We start from the raw sequence: 20231 nt of genomic DNA on the forward strand, positions 1-20231 counted from the left end.
ACGGTGGAGTATTGGGAAAGGAAGGTGTGTGTGTCGAGGCCTGCGGCGACCTCTTTCCCTTTGCCTGGCTCACGGTTGTTGTTTTTTCCTTGCTGGCACAAAGCCACCGCCTGTATGTGAGAGCCTCGTTTTGCGTGTGGTGAGGGAAGTGTCTCGCCACGGCGAACGAGGCGGACTGGGGGACCTGGGGGGCCGACGACGAACCTTGTGCGAGGGGAAAGTCGTTTGGTCCTGGAAGAGACAGCTGCTCCATGTCTGGAAGAAATCAAGTAAACAAGTCGGATCAGTCACTCCGCATGGACGTGCCGTCCAGTCCCAACACAAAATGTGAGGCAATGACGATGGCCGGTCGTATGTCGACTGAGTCCTTCCTGATGTGACGTCCAGCTGCGCTGCACTGCAGCCCACCGCCACAGCATCCTGCGCAACGTAGGTCTCGGCTTCTTCCACCCAACTGTCCATCCACTGACACCTCCCAGATTCACACGTCACCCCGCCTGGAGGCACAGCATGTCGATCCCCTCAAAATAGTGCAAAAACAAAAGAGATCGAGCGGCATGGGGATTGAACCCACAACCTTTGGTGACCTAGCTTTACGCCGAAAACCAATGCGCTACCATTGCGCCAACCGCCCAATGACAATTTGGATCGCCTAGCTGCATTATATACCAAAACGTCACGTGATTGGTTTTGTTGTCGGTTTTCGAGGGAAAGATCGACCGCTTCTCCTCCTCTCCGCTTCGCTCTCCCTGCCAACTCTTGCTCAAATCTCGAAAAGTGATCTCCAACGTCGCTTTGGTCTCCGTTTGGCGCCAGAGAAGCTCCAAAGTCGAGGGCAATTTTTGATGTTGAAATGGCTGGCATCCGCAAGCGCTTCCAAATTCCGTTGGAGTCGACGTCAAACCGCTGACACGACCCCGCAAAGACGACGCGTCTTTGTTTTCAAGTTTTGGCAACGACATGTCGCAGTTCCGCTGTCCAAATAACGTGGTGCTGGGGCCCCGGAAATCGGCGCTTGGTAGCTGTCAATTTCTCCGGATTACGGTAGTGCCGTGGTTAGTGATGAAGATCTCGTTGGAGTTCTGACTGCTACAGTAGCCCGAAAAGTTGAGGGCAAGAAGTTTGGCAGAAGAAGCTGGCGCCACGGATGGTAGGACCGTTAAGATTGGAGCTTGGGCCGCTCGAGACCACAGTAAGTAAGAGAGGTCTACCTACGACCGCAGTTGTTGCGACAGCCACAGCAATCTCACCATGGCCTTTTCATCATAAAGGGCACTCTGGCAAATTTCAGCAAACGTCGAATCAGACTTCACCAAACTCCAAATAAGCGTTCAGGCCATCCTCGTCGCTCGGTTGGATCCGCGCTCTTCGTTCCGCAAGCAACACGGCAGCTTCGTGATGCTGTATCTTCGCTCTGTTCTGCCGTTGCAAACTGAGGTTGGGATGGCGCAAGAAAACTTTCTGGATGTCGCATCGAAGCTGCGCTTGAATTTTGATCGGACGACCATCCGCACACGGATTCCGGGCTTGCGAACCAACTGCCGATACGAATCTGACCATCTCATCGCCTGACGTCATGAACGAGGGGACGGAAAAGGGATCATGCATGGAAGCTTAATCGAAACACAGTTTGAAGGGTCTGAGCCGCTTCTTGGTCGTACATCGGTCGTATAGGCCAGTCGTATCTTTGCGATATAGGCAAAATACCCGCCAACCAACACATTTGCTTCGTCAATTGCATTCTGGATGGTATCGCGAAAAACTCGTCCACCTCAACACCGATCGCGAAAAAGAGAGAGTCTCTGTCGGGGCGGTTGAAAGTGGAAAAAGCGTTTGATCGCTGCAGCAAACCTAGGATCAGCTGGCGATACAAGGACCCACGCACGCTGATCAAGCCGGCAGATGAGCAAGTTTGACCTGTTATTCTGGAAGAAAACAATCCCGTCAATAACCGTCCATAGAAGCATCGGACGACCGTGTCGCGACTGCACTGTCCATGGAGTCGTCAACCATTTCGAATTTCAAGGTCCTTGGAAACAGCATGAGCACCTGCAGAGGTTCATGCTCATGCGCCAAATAGCGAAAATGACTTGCTTTTACGGCGTATACGGCCCGGCGACCAGGAAACTGGGGAAGGCGTCCCCATATAAGTGGCGGTGCATTGCATGAGTAGTTCCGGGATGATGTTTACCCCAAACGTCTCCTGGAGAGCCTCGAAACATTGCTTTCCAGCCACACATCTTTACTAAGTCTTATGTTAGGGGCGCTCTGAGAGGAAGTCACATATAGGTCTTAGCAAGGCTCCTTCCTAGCCACAATCAGACTGTCACTCTTACATTATTCTATACTGTCTCTACCTGCGATCTCTTGGCTATCGCGCTATCTGTTGTTCATTTCTCGTCGCTCCTTCCTTGCACACTATGAAGTCCATTCTTTTACTAGTGCTCACGGCCGTGGGAGCGTACGCGAGTGCCATTGCGCAAGGCGACATTGGCGAGCCTGGAGGATTGCGAGGCCCAGGAGGGCCAAATCAGGGCAAAGGGCCCAACCAAGGCAAAGGGGTCAAGGTCATGTCCCAAGCCAAGGCCGGGTAAGGTTTCAACTCCCCCACGCTATCAATCGCCACTAACGCCTTGGCGAATAGCACCACGACGACGACCTGGGACTGCTGCAAGCCGGCTTGCGGATGGCCGTCGATTGCGAAGAAGGCTGGTGCCAAGGGTTCCGTCAAGGCCTGCTCCAAGGACAACCAACCCCTTAGCGATGTGAACGCTCAAGGCGCCTGCCAGGGCCAGGGCAACGCTTATTCGTGCGCAAACTTCCAGCCCAAGGTCGTCAACGAGACATTTGCGTATGGCTTTGCGGGACATGGTTCAAGTAGCTCTCAGGTTTGCTGCAAGTGCTACCAGTTTACGTGGACCAATGGCCCGGCCAATGGCAAGTCGATGATCGTGCAGGCTGTCAACTCTGGAGGCCTGCCGTCGCCCGATGACTTTGATCTCTACGTTGTAAGTATTTGTCCATCATGGCGAGTACAATTCCTCTTGCTCATGCGCTGGGTAGCCTGGCGGCGGTGTTGGCGACTACCCCGATACTTGCTCGAAGCAGTACGGCGCGCCCCACGGGGGCTGGGGAAAGCAATACGGCGGCGTCCAATCCCCACAGGCATGTGATGCGTTGCCTGACAACCTGAAGGAAGGATGCAAATGGCGCTGGAGCTGGGGCGGAGGTAAGTCATGAAATTCAGGGGTAATCACCAGGGGAAAATCTGACAACACGCAGGGAGCCTCAACATGAACAAAGTCAGCTATTCCCAGGTCTCTTGCCCAAGCGAGCTCACCTCAATCAGTGGGTGCGAGAACTAAGCCCGGCCTCGAAATCTTTCGCATTGATGGTAAGCTTCTGGTTAAGCTTATCAACACAAAGCATCATGCTGGCATAGCAGTGGACGGGCAGCCTAAGGTATCAATAACGCTACATGTATATGGCTCAACATTATTACGAACTTTTGACGACAAAGCTTCGATACATCTTCACTTGGCCTTCCTCTTCATCAAATGCTCCTTCCCAAGATAGGCCAACAAAACCGCCTTTGGAAAGTTGCCGTCTTTTTGAAATCCCTTGGTGTTCTTCATCTTATCCCACAGAGTCGGCAGCGTTCCGGCGTCCCACTTGGCCCGCAACTGGCTATATCGCTGCTTGTCGTAGATGTTCCAAAACTCTTCTTCGGTGTAGTAGTTTTGCGCGTACAGCCACTTCAAGCCGCCCAGCTCAAACACCTTGGCCTCGATGGCACGATTGTCAGTCATAGTTAGCTCGTGGAGACGCGGCCCCCATTTCATCTTTTCTTCAAAGTAGACCTTTATTGCCTTGTGCGTGCAATTCATTCCCCACAGGCCAATGCTAATGGTCATTGCTTCGCCATGCGGCTTCTCGGCGATACTGCTGCCTCCATTCGCAACCATCTGCTTGGGCGGCCGATTTGCTGAGCGATGCAACGGCACCTTGGTGTTGGCATCGACGGGACACAACCAAAGCGGGAACAGGAACAACGCCTCGTTCGTCCACTTGATGAACTCTTCCGCCGTCTCTCGCGGCAACGCCAGATCCTGGATAATGAAGCGCTGCGCACGCCTGCTATGATGCATGGCCTTGTACATGTTGCGCGTGCGAAACAGCGAGTCAAAAAGCCACCGCGTAAACTTGTTGAACTTCAAGTTGGACCCGCCCCACCCGTAGCTGCCCATCCAAAAGGTGCCGCGGTCATAGCGAAAGAAGTAGTCGAAGATGGGGATCAGCTCGGTGCGGTAAACTTCGTCTTTGCCCAGCTTTTCTTTTTCGGTTGCGACCTCAAACGGCGACAACGAGCCCGCAAGCTGGCACGTGTCGCAGTAGGTGTGGTGACTGTGCGCAACCTGCTCGTGGGCGTGCATGTAGAACCATGGGTCCTTGGCGCGATTGAAATGCTGGATGTGCTCGTCTTTGAGGAGTTTGCCGTCGGTGATTTTGCCGAGCACAATGATGCCCATTGTTGCCGAATACAGGATGCCGTCGATGTAGTCCCAATCCTCCTTTGCGCGCTTGTCTATCTCTTCCAGTGCCTCCTTGGTCGAGTAGACAGGCATGTACGTTACTTGGACGTAGTCGGCAGCGGGGATGAGCTTGATCTCGAACAGCGTCGTCACACCGAGAGTACCGCAAGCACCAGCGGCACCATTGAAGAGATCCGCATTCTCAGTCGGTGAGGCCTTGACGACTCTGCCTGTTGCCAGCACTATCTCAACCCAGTTGATAGTTCGGTCAAAATATCCGTACTTGAACGAAGAGCTCTCTGCGGCCGTCCCGGAAAAAGCTCCACTACGAAACTGTAAGCTTGGGGCAGTAAATAGCTTGATAATTCGACTTGCCCTACGGTGATTGCCGCGAACTCTGGCACAACTTGTGTCACAAAACCCTTTTCGAGCGTTGTGGAGACGAGTTGGTCCATGGGGACATTGGCTCGACGATGGCGGTGCATGCCGTGGCGTCGATGGAGATGACGTGCGAGAGCGCGCTTGTGTCGACCACCTTTTCCGGATCATACCCAACTGTACGCGTACTATTTGTCGAGCCATGATACACGCGGAAGGGTAGCTGGCGGTCGTGGAAGGACTTCACCCTCTCGGATATCTGCTTCAAAGCTTCTTCGTGTTGCTCCATGGCGGCGTGGCTGAGGGCGAAGACTGAGAGACTAGAATCGCTCCTGACCTGCGGAGCGTTGGATATTTAGACTACGGAAGTATTGAAGGGAATCCGAATGAAGCGTTTGCAGGAGGCAGCTTTGTATCCTGACGATAAAGAGCCTTCCCGCAAACGCTCCACCAATCCACTGAAGCGAAACGCAACGAGTGCGCATTTCTCTCGGGTGCACTCGCTTTCCTTAGTTCGTTTGCGTCGTCGGATTGTTCATCCAGCATCAACTGCTCCAACAAAGGGGTCCTGGTTGGTCGACGGATCCTTTGAGCAACACCTTGGCAGCCTTGGCAGCAGCCTTAAGAAATTCACTCCTTGCATAAGTGGCAGGGCGCAGAATCTAAAAGTCGTAAAACAGTTGCTCGCTTGTTGCTTGATTCCCGGGGAGACGCGAAGAAGTGACGCGAGAGAAGCTTGGAGGCATCCTCTTTCGGCGACGACCAAGGAAGGCCTCTGTCATCATTCAGCCAGCTGTGGGACCCAAGAGAAATCAGGAGATCCAAAATAGAGCCAGCGACAAATCTTGCTTCGCGTGCGGAGCTTAAGCGTCAGCTCTGGTTCGAGAAAACACTTGTTTCTCACCGCGGCGGCTCGATGTTGGGATAATTTACTGTCCACATCCATCTGACTACCTGGATTTCCATGATCCATTTTGTTGTCAAAAGAAATGCGAGAAGGAGATATCTCAAGCGGCAGTCGGTAACAGGGGTGTTCAAATGCTCCCTATAGTTGTACTCACGGGCTTGGTCGTTGGGCGAGTTTACCTCATGTGCTCAAATTTTAAAGTCGAGATGTGTGTGTATAGGGAGCATTTAAGCACTCCAGCCCTGCCTTGGTGTTGGCGGTTCTTTTGCGACACACTGTGTCGGCAACGATGATTCAGCGATGGGCGAGCTAGCCCTCTCTGACTGAGAAACGACAAAAACCAGCGACAATCTTCCGAATCTATGTTTCTTCGGCAGGAAGCCACAACATGGGAGTTGGAAGCATCGAATCATGGCCTTCTCTTTCATTTACCAATGTTGAGCCTGTCGCTTCTTTCCTCGTAGTCGTTCGTTGTCCCAAATGTACTTACAGTTTCATTTTCTCTTCTCTTTCATGCCATAGCGACATCTAGGCCGTGGGCGGAGATCCTAGTGGCAAGGGCTATTAGAATGACTGCAGCTTCAATGAGTGACCCCATGGCAGAAGACGCAAGGTGTTGGCGAACGTTGGCGAGTCAAAGAGTGACCACTGCCAGGAAGGGTGAGCGCGGAGTAGCTTCGCAGGGCTGCCTACATGTAGACCGTGCGCCAGCGACCCGACCCGACAATGCACCTCCCGCCTCTTCCAACTCTTCACAAACCCCATCATCACCTTCAACGATGATTTCTTCTGGACAAGCTCAGCTCTGATGCTACCTTTGATCCGATGGTCATTGGAGCAAGTCAGCATGGAAAGCAGCGCAAGGCTGCCAGCGCCTGGATTCAACCGCATCAAGCCGACCGTCAGCCTGCGTCAGCCTGTAGGGATTAAGCTGAGCGACGAGACGACCAGATCAGTGATTACTCTTGTTCTGAGAGAATGTTATCGACAATTGGCCGGCTCTCAACAGTTGGAACCATCTCAGAGCTTTAGCATGAAGCTCTCATGCCACAACCTGTGCACTAACAGTCTCGACAGTGCAAAAAACGGAAGCGCAATTGGCCCGCAGCGCCCATGAGGCTGCCGACTTGCACTGTTCCGCGTTACGCAACCCAATCATATGAATAGCTTCAGAATACAAGGCTCACCACTGTCTCACTCTGGTTCCCGGCGGAGCTGTACATAGAGTGGGGAACTGCAAGTCCAGTCTCCCAGCACTGAACAACAGCCTTGAATTAACACATCGACACGCCAGACATCCAACAGAAGCCCGATGGCTAATAATTGTCCATCCTTTGCTCTTATTCACTCACTTGCTCTATTCGCGGCTGCTGACTCTATAATAACACATCACCTGTTGATTTCTTGCCCTCTACAGGACAAGGCTAGGCACCTGAACCAAATCTCTTATCATGGACGACCCGGAAGTCTCGTTTACTGTGTTTGTCCTCGACCCGGACGAGGATCCTGATTGTTGGATATGCAACAGTTTCAATGTGGACTGTCCTCCTTCGACGATTTAGAGGCCCTTCGCAACTCAGCCACTCGCAAGACCGGAAGATGCCAAACATGTCGAATCCTCTGGCATTGTCTACAGCAATGTATTCCGGACCACCTTCAGAAAGATTCCAAATTTGGTATAGACGACGAAGATTCCCGTCTCTTTCTCGACCAAGAAGTCGACGGAGAATTGATACCGCGCAAATACTTTGGGATGCCAAACAAAAGTTTGTCCGTCTGGGTCACAAAGCGTGGAACTGCTAGTGATACCAAGACCATTGAGATATACACCCTCCCGAACACGCCGGGTCCCTGGTCACTCATAGGCCCAGCTCATCATCTTTCTCAAACAACGTCTTCCTCATCAAGTCTCTCATGTGCTAAGAATTGGTTGATGGATTGCATCAAGAGCCACAAGCGTTGCAATCCTCCGAAGAAGCATCTTCCGTTGCCAAAGCGATTGATCGATGTTATAAACTACGACATTGAGGGACCAGTCAAGCTTATCGAAACTTCTGGTGAAGAGGGACACTACCTGTGTCTGAGTCATTGCTGGGGCCATCCTGAGCATCACTTACGTCCTCTGGAGACTACTCAGGAAAATTTCGAGCGCCACAAAGCGGGAATATCCTGGAAGAATCTACCAAAAACGTTCCAGGACGCTGTGTCCTTCGTCCGCCGACTTGGAAAAACACCACACATTTGGATCGACTCTCTATGCATTATACAGGGCTGTGCAGATGATTGGGCTCAAGAATCAGCAAAGATGGCTGATATCTATTATAATTCTTTCCTTACCCTCGCTGCAACATCATCAACAAACAGCGCGGGTGGGCTTTTTTCAGCGCCGGATGATCAGTATAAAGCCCACCCATTCAAGGTGAAGGATCAAAATGGTTCTTCGTTTACCATTTACTGCCGTAAAACACAGCCCCACTGGTATAGCAGGCTCAGCCTTGATCATATACGGGATTCGGACACCATCTCTCGGGCGCCTCTGCTACAACGCGCGTGGGCATACCAGGAACGAATTCTGTCCCCGAGGATGTTACACTTTGGATACCAAGAGCTTTTATGGGAGTGCAGGGAGGCAGCAAGCTGCGAGTGTAACCTTCACGGCTCCCTGGACGACGATTGCCCAAGATTTGACCCCTTTCCCGGCACTGATTATGACCCACTGGAGTGTCTTGATCTCAGGTGGAATCATTCGCTCCGCCAATATATGCGTCTTGACTTGACGAAAGCGTCTGATCGTCTCCCAGCCATGGCTGGCATCGCCAAGCAGATGCAGAATCTTCGAGGGGGCCAAAAGTACTTTGCTGGACTATGGAACGATACCTTTCTATCAGACCTTCTTTGGCATGTTGATATAAAGGGTCATCTCTGGTCATCAGGCTACACAGCTGACACAACTCGAGACACCAGTCTCGCTCCGAGTTGGTCTTGGGCCTGCATACACAAGGCAGATATTGAAACCTCGCTGAGACACGGCGACCGCCTAACAAGAATGGTATTCCTGATGGATGTTAGAATCGAGCCCGAGAGCGATCAGAACTTCGTCAAGGTCTTGTCCGGCTCCATCACTCTCAGAGGCTTTCTCTTCTTCGCCGAACTGTCATCTCCTGATCTTATCACTTACAAAGTCGAGCTCCACTGGTCTTTCTACGAACCCAGGAATATACCCTGTGATCATTCTTGTATGGATCACAGTGAGATGGGCTTTTGTTCAGAATGCCCTAATGCCGGGAATCTTGTTGCACCTCCCAATATGACCTGTCTTTTTTTAGACTACAGAATTCCGCGCTCTGAACTTTCAAACTCGTCAAGCTTTCGCTTTTACTGCCTTTTAATGGAAAGATCCCCGCCGGAGCATCCCAGTGATGAGTTCCTGCTCCTTCGCCGAAAAATAGAAAGATCTGTCTACGAAAGGGTGGGCCTCGTGCGGATATTGCGACCCCATCCTTATCCTTTGCGGCAGGACAACTTGCAGGCTGTCGTAATAGCCTGACAGGAGAAACGATTCCCCAGACATCTGACTGAACAAACATCACTTCCCCCTTTCCTTATTGTCTCCCTTGTATTTAAATTCGGGTCCATTCCGCAATGAAAAAGGTGTTTTGTTGGAGAACTTTCTAAGACACCAGTGGTGCAACAGCTAGCTCAGCGTGCAGAAAGAGATGAGACCGAGCCTGGACCAGAAATAGCTCCAGCCCACCCAAAGATGGATCAATTGACAACAGCCACAGCGACGCGCTGCCGCCGCCACCACCACGACTAGGAAGCTTGCCACGTTTGACGGATGGTCCCCTATTTTCGTTTCGCGGACCGCGCTGCTTGAATGGCGCTGGCGGTCGTCTCATATCATCTTGTTTCATGGACTGTCTTCGATGGTCTTGTTCACCGGCAGTGCGTTGCGGCAGAGCAGAACAAGGCACGACAGGGCTAGCTCGCTCTGCTTTCTGACAGACCGGGCGGCCTGGCGAGGAAGTTGAATGGATGGGCTGTGCACACAACTTTCCCTTCTCGTCTGACTTGCGTATTGGAATGAGACTGCGAGGAAGAAGGCACCGCGGTATCGACAGAACATCCAGGAGGTCGGCCACTGCATACGGAGGTGGCGTCTTCTTTTCTCTCCACTCCCTCCCCTTCCCCGCCCTACGTCATCCATGGAGCAAACACCATCGCCCTGAACATCATCATCACCACACACAAACGCCCAACGCACCGTGCTGCGCTGCGCTGGCGTTGTTGACCTGAGCAACATGGATACATCACACCTCCTGTGAGCATCCCCTCCGAGCTATCTCCGACTGCGAGCGAGCGAGTAGAGTGACGCCTTTTGCGTCCTCCATGACTCGAATCCATCGTTGGAAGCAGATCGATGCGTGGCCGAGCTACAAAAGTGGGGAGGTTGAGGTGTGGTGGTGCAGTGGGGCGGACTGGAGCGTTGCGGCCAACCATCCGCCAGTCAGTCAGCCAGCCAGCAAGCGAGCCCGGTCATGGATGCCATGGCCTATCTGTGCGTGCGGTGCTGTCTGTAAAGCAGCGAAGCATTGTCGAGGCTGGACCTGTGCGCTTGGTGGATGCTTGACAGCAATTGCGGAGGCGGTCAAGCAGGGGGTGAGTGGAGCAAACACTGGCTTCGCATCCATCCAAACATTGCGGAATATCATCCCAAACAGGCCGATCAGACAAGAGGATGGATGCAATTGAAAGCAAGACGAGTATGAAGACGTCGCAGACATTCTATCGCGTGCTTCGTAGCATACTGGCTCATGCATTTCCGGTTTTGGTACCTTTTGAGGTAGCTTTCCACGACCTGTCAACGCATGCAATGAACCACCAACCAAGTGCAGTGCATTAAAAACCAAACACTCGGCGCGAATCGCAGCGACACATTGGCAGCACCCATCCAGTCTTGTTTCGGTGAGCTTCAAAGACAAACTACTTCTCCTGGCAATAGGTCAGTTGGTTAGTTGGTCAGTTGGTCAGTGACAACAAAACGAACCCGCAAACCCACACAATACTCGCTGCGCCTCCTTTCCGTCGTCTCGTCCAGACCCTCTCCCTCCGCCACACTCAAATATACACACGTCCCCGCCTCTGGCCCTTCTCCAACTGCCAGTCCCTGATTGACTGGCTGGCAGACCGACGGCGACGGACCGGCGGATCGCAGGCAGGTGGACAGGGGAGGAGGGTAGGGTGAGGACAGAGACACATGCAACGCAGGGTCCACGCGTGACGATGGCAGGTACAGGAGGGTAGGCGGGGAAGCGTGGTCGACCGTTCAACTGCTAGCCACCCAACGCCTCACTCTTGACCTCGAGCCAGAAACACCAAACACATCTGCTCTATCGGCCGAGCGAGCAAGTGGATGAGTGGCGTGTAGCATAGGAAGCAGATGACGAGGTAGCATCGCGGAGCATCTCCGCGGCGACACACTTGCGGTACTATCGTGTGTTGATGTTTCGACTGACTCCTATCTCGACTGAGGATGTCAACATCAACACTGCCACTTTTTTCCAAAGTGTTCTGCACTAATACACGTGCACCCGGACTACCGTGCTACCCCTACTACTTTTAGTCGCTAGACGTCGCCACGACCAGCGCCGCCTTAGCGTGGCAAAGCTTAGCTAGCCTTAGCCTTAGCTTAGCGGACCATCCAAGTTCAAAGGGTCGTCTGGCTGGCCAGGACTGCACTTTGCGTGTGGCTGACACTGGCCTCTGCCCTGTAGCCCTGTCCTGCCCTGTCCCTAGCCGCTCGACATTTGACCAGCCCCGGTATGTACCAGCACCTGGTCTGGTCTGGACCGATTCACCTGCGCGCTGGCTGGCTGGCTGGCTGGGTCGGGCTGGAATTCCAACGGCGGCGGCCGGCTTTTCGCCCAAAAGTTCTTCTCACCAGGGAAGAAGGTAGTCGTACCGCGGCGGACTTCGGCCGAGGAGGGGCGCGGGTAGGTAGGCGTCTGCCAAGCTATCTAGTCAGGGGCAGCGGGTGCGGGTGCTGGTGCTGTCAATGAAGCGCGGATAGAGGGGCGATGGTGAGATGACAAGGAGACAGATGATGCTGTCGCGGTGGTGGTGTGTGCCAGAGCACCCGTCGAAGTGAAGCGGCCAGCCGAAGCGCCGGCCGAGTGGCCGAGCAAGTAGGAAGGCAGCCTCGAGGCCGACCGACTGACTCTTGAGAACATGCCCGTCGGGCAAGAGTAGCAACTCGGGGAGTCAGTCCAGCAGTGGTTGCGGCTGCGGCTCCGGGCCCGGCTCGGGGGCGAAGGCGAAGGCGAAAGCGAGATAGGGAGAAGTGTAGAGAACAACTCTGGTACATGGCACTACGGGCCAACGGGACGATGAAACCAACGGCCGGTGCCAACAACGGGCGCTGGGTAAATGTGGACGAGAACAAAGATAGGGGAAAGGGGAGGGGGGTGGTTGATTGAAACGGTTGTAGGACAGTGCTGCGACTATTTGCTCCAGGGAGGAGGCTGTGCTGGAAGCTAGTGCCCTGTTTTCGTGAGTGGCTTGTGTTTCGGTCATGGTTTGGAGTTTCAACATCAGGGCTAGCTGGTTGTCGGAACAAAGGAAATCGATAGGTGGTAGGTAGGCAGCTATGTAAACGTATTGATGTTGATGGTCGTCGAAACGGAGCTTCAGACTGTAGACGACGACGACTGCTACCGAAGCACATACGTGCTGTACTTTTTCGAATGGGTTGACAAAGGAAAAAGTTGTTGTGAAACGAGAGACAAACGTCTTACCAGCGGTCGACCTTTTGTACCTGATCCTCCTCTACTACAAGCTTGCTCACACAGCATCGCACAGCAAAAAGGCAGGCGCGGCACTGTTGAAACAAGAATGCATTGCTGAGATCCAAAATACCACCCTCTATACTTTTGACTCCATTAATGCCACCCCAAAAGAAAGAAGCACACAAGACCTCCCAAGCGACAGATATCTACAAAAAGAAGGCAGAAGAGAAGCAATGCTGTGCCCAAGAAAGTTTCCAAGAAGTGAAAGAAAAGCAATCTCCACATCCGCCCGAGAAAAATTTGACCGAAAAGGTGGCAGCAAAAATATCAAGGTTGGTCTATACGTGCCTTGCAGAGACAAGGCAATTCAGTGCTTCAACGGCGGCGGCTCCGAACATTTTGCTTTTTTCTTGCAGGTGCCTCGACAGTTGCGTTGGGTTGTCGTGTCGGACCATGTTGCTGTGACTAAACGAGTGACTGGCGCGGTGGAGAAGGTATCATCGCATCTACAGCGTCATGTGTCATGGCGTCGTGAAGGATATCTCTCAATGAAACCGACAAAAGAAACGAAAAGATCAAGAACTACCTAAATGATGCTGTGGCAAGGATCGGGGATCCACTGGAAGCAGTCAAGACCGCCGCGCTCCAGCGCGCGACCAGGACTGGCCAGCTGTGGGGAGGCTTTTTTGCGAAACTTTGATGCGTCCGGAATTTCGGCGTAAAACAGCGAGCAGCCGCACTTTTGGAATCCGACCTCTTGGCAGCTTGTCGGGCTCATTTAATGCTATAACCACGAAGGGTATTCTCCGGCACGACCGTTCATGGAATCAATGGGAACGGTAAAGGTGTTGACGTTGAGACCACCACCGAGCATGTCCATCCAATTCGAGTCGTCGGCGGTAACACTCATTCCACCCTGAGAGCCGTTTATCGTGACGGCGAAATCAGACGTTGGAGCGAAATTGCCATCGGAAAAGCCGGTGGTTCCCGTAGTAGTAGCAGTCTGAAACAAAGATGGGTCGTCCAGCGCGCTGGTCCCAAAGACATCCATCCCCTGCTGACCGACAGCTGTGCCGGCAGAACTGCTTAGGAAGTCAAGGTCTAGTGACTGACGGTGACTGCTGGCAGCCATAGAGCTGGGCATCTGCTGGGAAAGATCTTGCTGGCTGACGGAAGCCGAAGCGAGCTGATAGGCGGAGGCTTCGCCAAATTGGCGATTTTCGTTCAGCAGCCGCTGATCAGAAACGGCAGACTGCTGCTGGAGCTTGGAGAAGTCGAGGTCAAACAAGGCAGGTTCCCCGACTTCGGACTGCGCGCCAGATGACGAGGTCGTCATGCCGGGAACGCTCTGCTTATTGGACTCGCCGCTGTGGGACACGGGTTGCAGTGAGTCGGATAGCTTGTTGGGGTCCAGGGGCAGATCACCAGCAGACCAGGGATAAGGGTTGTGGTGAATGTCAGCCGCAGCGGAAGACAAGTTGTTGTAGTCGTACTCGGGAGTCAAATCTCCGGTTGGAGATGTCGAAATGCTGTCCATGCCGTATTGCTGTCCTGGGAACATGTTGTTCATCCAAGAGTACTGGTTGACCGGCATGCTCTCCGACATGGTAACACTGGGGGCCATGGTGGTCTCGGCGGGCAGTTTACCATATATGCTCTGCGGTTGCGAATTGAAAAGGTACTTGGACGGGTCGAAGCCGAGGTTGTCGTTGTCCAAGCCTCCAGCCAGGGGAGTGATGGGGACACTTTCGGAAGCTGTCTGCTGTGGGAGGAAGTTGAAGGAAGAGTTGGTAAGGTTCAGGCTATCAACGGAACGACGAGCTGGGTCCATGGACTTGCTGTAGACTTCGGCAAGATTGTCGTGGGATCGGTGGACGGATCCGTGGTGCGTGTTGTGACGCGGAATCTTGTACGGAACTCCCGAGGTGTGAGCCATGTTGTTGAGCCGGTGGCAGGGCTTGTGGTGCCCATTGGCAAAGACTGTTAGAGTCGTTTCCGAGTGGGCAGTTGTAAGCCGAGGCTTGTTCTTGTTCAGGAGACCTCCGTTCTTGTGGAAGCCCGTGTCGAGCTTGAGGTCGCCGGGCTCCTTCTTGATGCCGCAAATGCACTTTTCTCCCGAGTGACACTTGCATCCGGTCGAGTGCGCGGCAAAGTTCAAGGAAGAGCCTAGGTTGATGGAGCCATCGTGGTGGTTCTCGCTCTCATGAGCAGCTTTTTCCGCCTTCGCCTTGTCCTTCTTCGGACCGCAGTCGCAGCGAGCGTGATGAGACTTGTTCTTGCGAGCTTTCTGACAGTGCTCGCATTGCTTGACAGGGCGGCCCTTTGGATTGATGTGCTTCAGTGGACGATCTGTCTGCCTGTCAGAGTCTCGTTCTACGCATGATACACTGCTTGCCTGAGCTCGCTCCGACTGCGATGCGCGAAAACCAAGGACGGCGATGCGAAGAACGAGAATGGCGAAAGAAGTCTGCGTTAGAGCTGCGCATGGCGCAATAAAGGTCGAGGCGACACGACAAGAGACAGGCGTCACGGAGGCTGGAGGAGGGGTTTACCTGAGTGCGTGCACCCGCTGACGCGGTGGCCTTTGATGCAAGATTCACAAGCGAATTTCTCGCCGTTTACAATAGGCATCCTTGGACGATGTGCACAGGCCGGTGGCGGTCTGCTTGACGCTCTCGAGGAAGTTGTCGGGTGGTTGCAGCGTTGGCAGAGGTCGGGATCGGGTGAGCGCAGCAACGCTCAAATTGGACGGCCAAGGTGAATTGGAGAGGCGCGGAGAAATTGCGACTGAAGAAGGTCGGAGCGGAAGGATAGAGGATTGTTGTTGGGGAGGAGGAGCCGCAGGTGGTGAGGTTTGGTTGCGAGAGACGGGTCCAATGAAACGAGGCTGCGCAGTCGACGGAGAGAGAGCAGAAGAGCTGGAGAGAGCAGAGCAGAGTGGAGAGGAGGGGGAGGCCGAGCCGTGCACCGAAAAGGCGCTGGCCGTAAACGCGTTCAACTCGGAGAAGAGTAGGGCCTTTCAGCACAGGACGATGGGAGGTGTTCCTCTCGGTGGTTGAAGAAGACTGGAGGAGGGAGCGGGCGAGCGACAGAAGAAGAGCCAGAGGCAGCGCCAGCCAGCCAGCCAGCCAGCCAGCCAGAGCGGAGACGGGCAGGGCTAATTTTCGGGGTGAGGGCGCTAGGCCGGCTATGGCCGCAGTCAGTGACAACTAAAGAACTTCCACAACCACCGCATTATCATCATTTCCATCAGCACAGCAATTAGCCACCCTAACTAACTAGTAGACCCTCCAGCCGCCCGTCACACTCCCCTCGACGTTGGCGTGCAACGACCAAAGCCCGTGACCCTTCTGCCTTCTGGCTGTGCTCGTGCCCGCCGACTCCGTCTCCCTCATCCGCCCATCACGCGCCACGGCAAGCTGCAGAAGGACAGAACCCACCGCTTCTTTGCATCGGCCAAGCAGGGGAACAACTTCTGCGATCATGGTCGAAGTCCCATCTGGCTATTGCCAAGCTCACGCTGATCGTGGAGACGCGCCGCCCGAGCCACCGGCCTGAGCGCTCTTCGTCGTCATCCTCGCTGCACAATACACACGGCTGGTTAGCTCGTCCTCCCCGTTGCGAGTCGAGTCAAGCTTTGCATGTCACTCTACAGGTCACCTGTGACGGCGCAAACACCTGACCTGGCCACAAAGCCTGGGATGAGTTCCGTCCAGCCCCTGGAATCGAACGACTGTGCGAGTTGGGACATGGTGCTACGCTGCTGGGATCGTGGACATGGGCCACGGCGTCGAGGAATTGTAGGTTGGCTGGCTGGCGCTGTGGTGGTTGCAAGTGCTCCGAGGGGGATTGGACGTTTGAAGTGCAGCTGTCGTCGCCGTCAAAAATAATCCCGAGCAACACACACACAATGTAGTAGTCGTAGTCGGTAGCAGGCGTACGGCCACCAGATCGAGTCCCGTCGGTTGTGTTGTTGTGGCATTGCATCGGGTGTGGCCGTGGCCGTGGCCGCTTGGGCTCTGCCTGGCTCTGCGAAACTATTGTCCGTGTAGGAACAACTCAAGCTCCGAAGGCGCGTCCTCCCAAACGCCGTGCTGAGCGCCGGACACGCGTAGAAGACATCTGCGATGATGCACATGTCGAATTCTGCTACTTTTGCGACGACAATGCCTCTACACAAGCCCTCACATCTTTTCTACGTGCTTGCCAGAGCTTCAAGTTCGGCTAGCGCCATTACATAATCCACCGTGGCCTTCGACTTCAGTTTCTGGCTTTCACGCAACTTACTGTAACCCTAAACGCGCCGACACCTCGACACCTTCTCGTGGACTCGAGTCGACGCGGTGCGTCCATAACGAGATCATGTCGGAACCGCAATCCTACCCCTCCCCTAACGCCGCGCAAATGGCTGCTGGTGCCGCGGGCCTCTATGCCCATCCGAATGGCAGCATGTCGCCTTCTCAAGAGCAATCCAACCCCGTCGATCCCCACCTCTCGCTGCAGAATGATAACTCGCTGCAAACTACCTTGCACGACCAGCTAGCTGCCTCTCTATCCCGTGTCAACGAAGCTCCCATGGCAGGAACCGGCCAGAACCAGCAGTCGCATGTACCCATGGCCCATCACCACATTCAACAAGTGCAGCCGTCTCAGCCAAACCAACGCCATCACGACATCATGGGAATTGCGCAGGATGTTATGAACGTTGCCCGCGATTCCCACTATCAGCCCCAGCAAGATACAAATCTGAGGAAGAGGTCCAAGGTCTCGCGCGCATGCGATGAATGTCGTAGGAAGAAGGTTTGCGCTCTCGATTGGCATACATAAATGTGAAGGCTGAAGTGACGCGAACGTAGATCCGTTGCGATGCGACGTCTGAGAATGGCCCAGAAGCGTGCACAAGCTGCAAGCGCACAGGCGCGCGGTGCCAATTCAGCAGACAACCGCAAAAGAGAGGTCCAAGCAAAGGGCAAGCCAGAAACTTCCAACCGCTTTTGTTCCAACTCTAACCAGGCGCGCAGGTACATCAAAGAGCTCGCCGACCGGCTCAGCAGGCTGGAATACGAAGCTCAACAGCAACAAGGCCAGACCCCGCAAAACGGACACTTGCACCAGCAGCAAGCCGAGCTGCAGTCATACCTCCAAAACTTCAACGACCAAGGCATGGCTGGTGTGCCAGACTTCTCAAACTCGACAGGCGCTCAAGCCACCACTGGGCGCAAGAGGACTCATTCCATGTCCGAAGGCATTGGCGAGCAATTGAGGAGCTCATTGTCGCAAACGGCAAACGGAACACAGCAGCAGTCGTGGGATCGCCGCGAGAGCAGCTTTGGAGCCTTTGAGCAAGACTCAGCCGTCGACATGTTTCAATTCGGCAATTCGGCGGACGTTGCCGTTGGCGAGTACGTTTGATCCAACTCCAGACTGAACCTGACTAACATGACCAGGTACTACCGCGTCATCCAAGAGACTTATCCCATCTTGCCCTTTGATCAGAGGAACCTCAAGACCCGCTTGGCCGAGTGCGATGCCAAACTCCGCGAAGGATTTCTTGCCGCCATTGACTGCGCTGTACGCGCTTGGCCATGTACGAATCTCTCCAAGGAGGCCAACCACCTGGACCGCTGCTACAAAACCTACAACCTGCTCAACCTGGAGGTCGGTGTGCCTCTGAACAAGAGTTCTGGAATTCTCTTGACCCAGAGCTACTTGCTCCTGGCCATCGAATCCGAAACTCAAGGCCCGACTCAGCGAGATGTGCAGACCTCCTCCCTCAAAGATATGTGCATCGCGTCTGCTGCGAGGGTCGCTGGCAACTTCTCCCTCAACGCCATGTGCTATCGCAACAGACCTCAGGAAATCATCCCGGACTCTGACGATGCCCTCGGCCGCCGCGTCTTTTGGGTCGCGTTCATCATGGACTTTTTCCATGCCATCAGTACGTGCAGCGAGCCAAGCATCTCGGAGGAGCGCAACTTTTTGTCCATTGAAGACGAAACCCTGTTTGGAACCGTCATCTTTGGCCTGGCTCGGCTCTCCAAGATTATTTCTCACATATCTCTGCTTGCCAAATTCACCAAGGATGTTACGGGTACTTCCTCTGAGGATGCTTGGACACCTCTTGCGCCATCGGACTATTCTTTCAAAGTCATTCAGTTTTCCATCAACGGTCAACTCGAGCGCTTTCACGAGACACTGCCCCTTGACCCGCACCCTCTCGTCCTCCTGGCCTACTGGTACACGCGTCTCCTCATCGGACGCTATGGCCCCGCCACCGAGTCCACCGAGCTCTTTACTTGTGCCAACTGCATCACCAACCTTCTTTCAACCCACATCGTCTTCCTCACGCCGCCGTACCACCACTTTGCAGCGCTCGCCGCTCTTGTTCTCGGTGAGCTGGCTGAAAAGGACGACACCCGCGACGAGGCTTTGCGTATGCTGGGAGAGCTCGAGTCCGCCTTGCACCGTACAAAGACGGACGACGACGCGGCGTGGGACCCGACCATTCGCTTCTACGTCTCGAAGAAGCGCGCTTCTGTCCACACAGAGTCCGCCGCCGGCAACTCGACGACGCTGCTCGAGCACCTGGCCGAAGCCGCCGTCGGCGAGCGCGAGGGCCCGGGCGGTGGAGCCGCTCCGACGACTTCTCCCGAAGACTCCAAGAACGGCGCTGGTGCTGGTGGTGCCTTGCCGACGTCGACTGGCGAGAACGGAACCGCGAGCAACGGCAACCAAGGCGACAATAATGCAAGTGCCAATGAAAACGGCACCGACAATCACCACCAACCTTCCGCGACCGAGGCGACGACGACGACGGACGACAAAAAGGACGACATTGCCAACGCAGCTGCTGCCGCTGCGGCCGCTGCCACCGCGGCTGCGGCGCTCAATCAAGATCTGTGCTTCAATCCGGCAAACATGCTGCGTGATGGATACCTCCGCGTGCTTGCGGGCGTCGTCATGCCGATCTTGCAGCAGGGTGGTCACGGCGGCGGTCAGTAATGGAGCGAGCTTTGTCAAGGCTCCGTTGGGAAGTAATGACGGCGGGTGGATGACATGAATGGACGGGCATGTTGATCCGTCGACGACACAAAAAGTTTACGGGTGCTATTTGAGGAGCGGTGGAGTTTTTTCTTTTCTCAGTCTGTTTACCGGCTCGACTCGACTCGACACCGGTTGGTCATGGGAGTGGATGGCGTTGATTCCTTTTCGGCCGGATGGATAAGTCTTTATTCAATGAGCGAGCTGCCAGGCGAAAGAAGAAGTGGTTGCTACTGGAGTGCCGGAGTGCCGGAGTTGCTTGAGCGAACATCGGATGGATGGCCCGACTAGTCGACTGCTGACGAACGATCCACGGTGTGCTGTGCACGGCATACTCTACTATTCAGATGGGGATCATCAGGATGGTGGATCAAGTACTCGGGCGAGCCAGACATAAGCCAGACATACTCAAGGGGGTGATGAATAACAGCGGGGTGGTTCATGTATGAAGGACGGTGCTATGCAGACAGACAGGAGCCGTTGGGAAACACCATCCCATGCCTCTCGAGGAGTAGATATGGATAGGTAGTCCAACTACGTAGGCAACGGCTAACTTTTACTTTTGCTTTCTTTTTGATTGATGGACTG

The 20231-nt window shown here is 54.3% G+C and overlaps 5 protein-coding genes and 1 non-coding gene across 6 annotated transcripts; 3 read left to right on the plus strand and 3 right to left on the minus strand.

The window, feature by feature from the left end:
* Window positions 1-549: 549 nt before the first annotated feature.
* On the minus strand, window positions 550-634 carry BKA78DRAFT_t123. The gene has a single exon. It is a non-coding gene; the product is annotated as a tRNA-Arg (tRNA).
* Window positions 635-2420: 1786 nt separating this feature from the next.
* On the plus strand, window positions 2421-3365 carry BKA78DRAFT_353576 (RlpA-like double-psi beta-barrel-protein domain-containing protein-containing protein; the record flags this gene model as incomplete). Its single annotated transcript, XM_066891583.1, has 4 exons — window positions 2421-2590; window positions 2645-3008; window positions 3064-3229; window positions 3283-3365. The coding sequence occupies 4 exons, from the start codon at window positions 2421-2423 to the stop codon at window positions 3363-3365; spliced, it is 783 nt and encodes a 260-aa protein (XP_066743341.1).
* BKA78DRAFT_149693 (uncharacterized protein) lies at window positions 3278-5150 on the minus strand. The gene is made up of 2 exons (XM_066882921.1): window positions 4908-5150; window positions 3278-4857 (listed from the first exon to the last, which is right to left on the minus strand). The coding sequence occupies exons 1-2, from the start codon at window positions 5015-5017 to the stop codon at window positions 3534-3536; spliced, it is 1434 nt and encodes a 477-aa protein (XP_066743342.1). The 5' UTR covers window positions 5018-5150; the 3' UTR covers window positions 3278-3533.
* Window positions 5151-7750: 2600 nt separating this feature from the next.
* Window positions 7751-8713, plus strand: BKA78DRAFT_252147 (heterokaryon incompatibility protein-domain-containing protein; the record flags this gene model as incomplete). The annotated part of the gene is made up of 1 exon (XM_066884708.1): window positions 7751-8713. A coding segment is annotated over one exon (963 nt), but the record flags the coding sequence as incomplete, so codon positions are not given.
* A 4250-nt stretch (window positions 8714-12963) lies between these two features.
* On the minus strand, window positions 12964-15355 carry BKA78DRAFT_149724 (uncharacterized protein). The gene is made up of 2 exons (XM_066882922.1): window positions 15155-15355; window positions 12964-14951 (listed from the first exon to the last, which is right to left on the minus strand). Exons 1-2 carry the CDS (start codon window positions 15231-15233, stop codon window positions 13387-13389), a joined length of 1644 nt encoding a protein of 547 aa, XP_066743344.1. The 5' UTR covers window positions 15234-15355; the 3' UTR covers window positions 12964-13386.
* A 1609-nt stretch (window positions 15356-16964) lies between these two features.
* Window positions 16965-19604, plus strand: BKA78DRAFT_353579 (uncharacterized protein; the record flags this gene model as incomplete). Its single annotated transcript, XM_066891584.1, has 3 exons — window positions 16965-17402; window positions 17493-18004; window positions 18050-19604. The coding sequence occupies 3 exons, from the start codon at window positions 16965-16967 to the stop codon at window positions 19602-19604; spliced, it is 2505 nt and encodes an 834-aa protein (XP_066743345.1).
* Window positions 19605-20231: the final 627 nt, after the last annotated feature.

The sequence above is a fragment of the Phyllosticta capitalensis genome (genome assembly GCF_038381095.1).
Source record: "Phyllosticta capitalensis strain CBS 128856 chromosome Unknown BKA78scaffold_6, whole genome shotgun sequence".
NCBI classification, from domain to species: domain Eukaryota; kingdom Fungi; phylum Ascomycota; class Dothideomycetes; order Botryosphaeriales; family Phyllostictaceae; genus Phyllosticta; species Phyllosticta capitalensis.

Bases quoted from the DNA above. Each gene is read 5' to 3' on its own strand.
- BKA78DRAFT_149693 (XM_066882921.1), bottom strand. From the start codon at position 5,017: ATGCACCGCCATCGTCGAGCCAATGTCCCCATGGACCAACTCGTCTCC. The intron at 4,858-4,907 runs GCAAGTCGAATT...ACAGTTTCGTAG, and splicing joins TTCGCGGCAATCACCGTAGG to TGGAGCTTTTTCCGGGACGG.
- BKA78DRAFT_149724 (XM_066882922.1), bottom strand. From the start codon at position 15,233: ATGCCTATTGTAAACGGCGAGAAATTCGCTTGTGAATCTTGCATCAAA. The intron at 14,952-15,154 runs GTAAACCCCTCC...ACAGGCAGACAG, and splicing joins CAGCGGGTGCACGCACTCAG to ATCGTCCACTGAAGCACATC.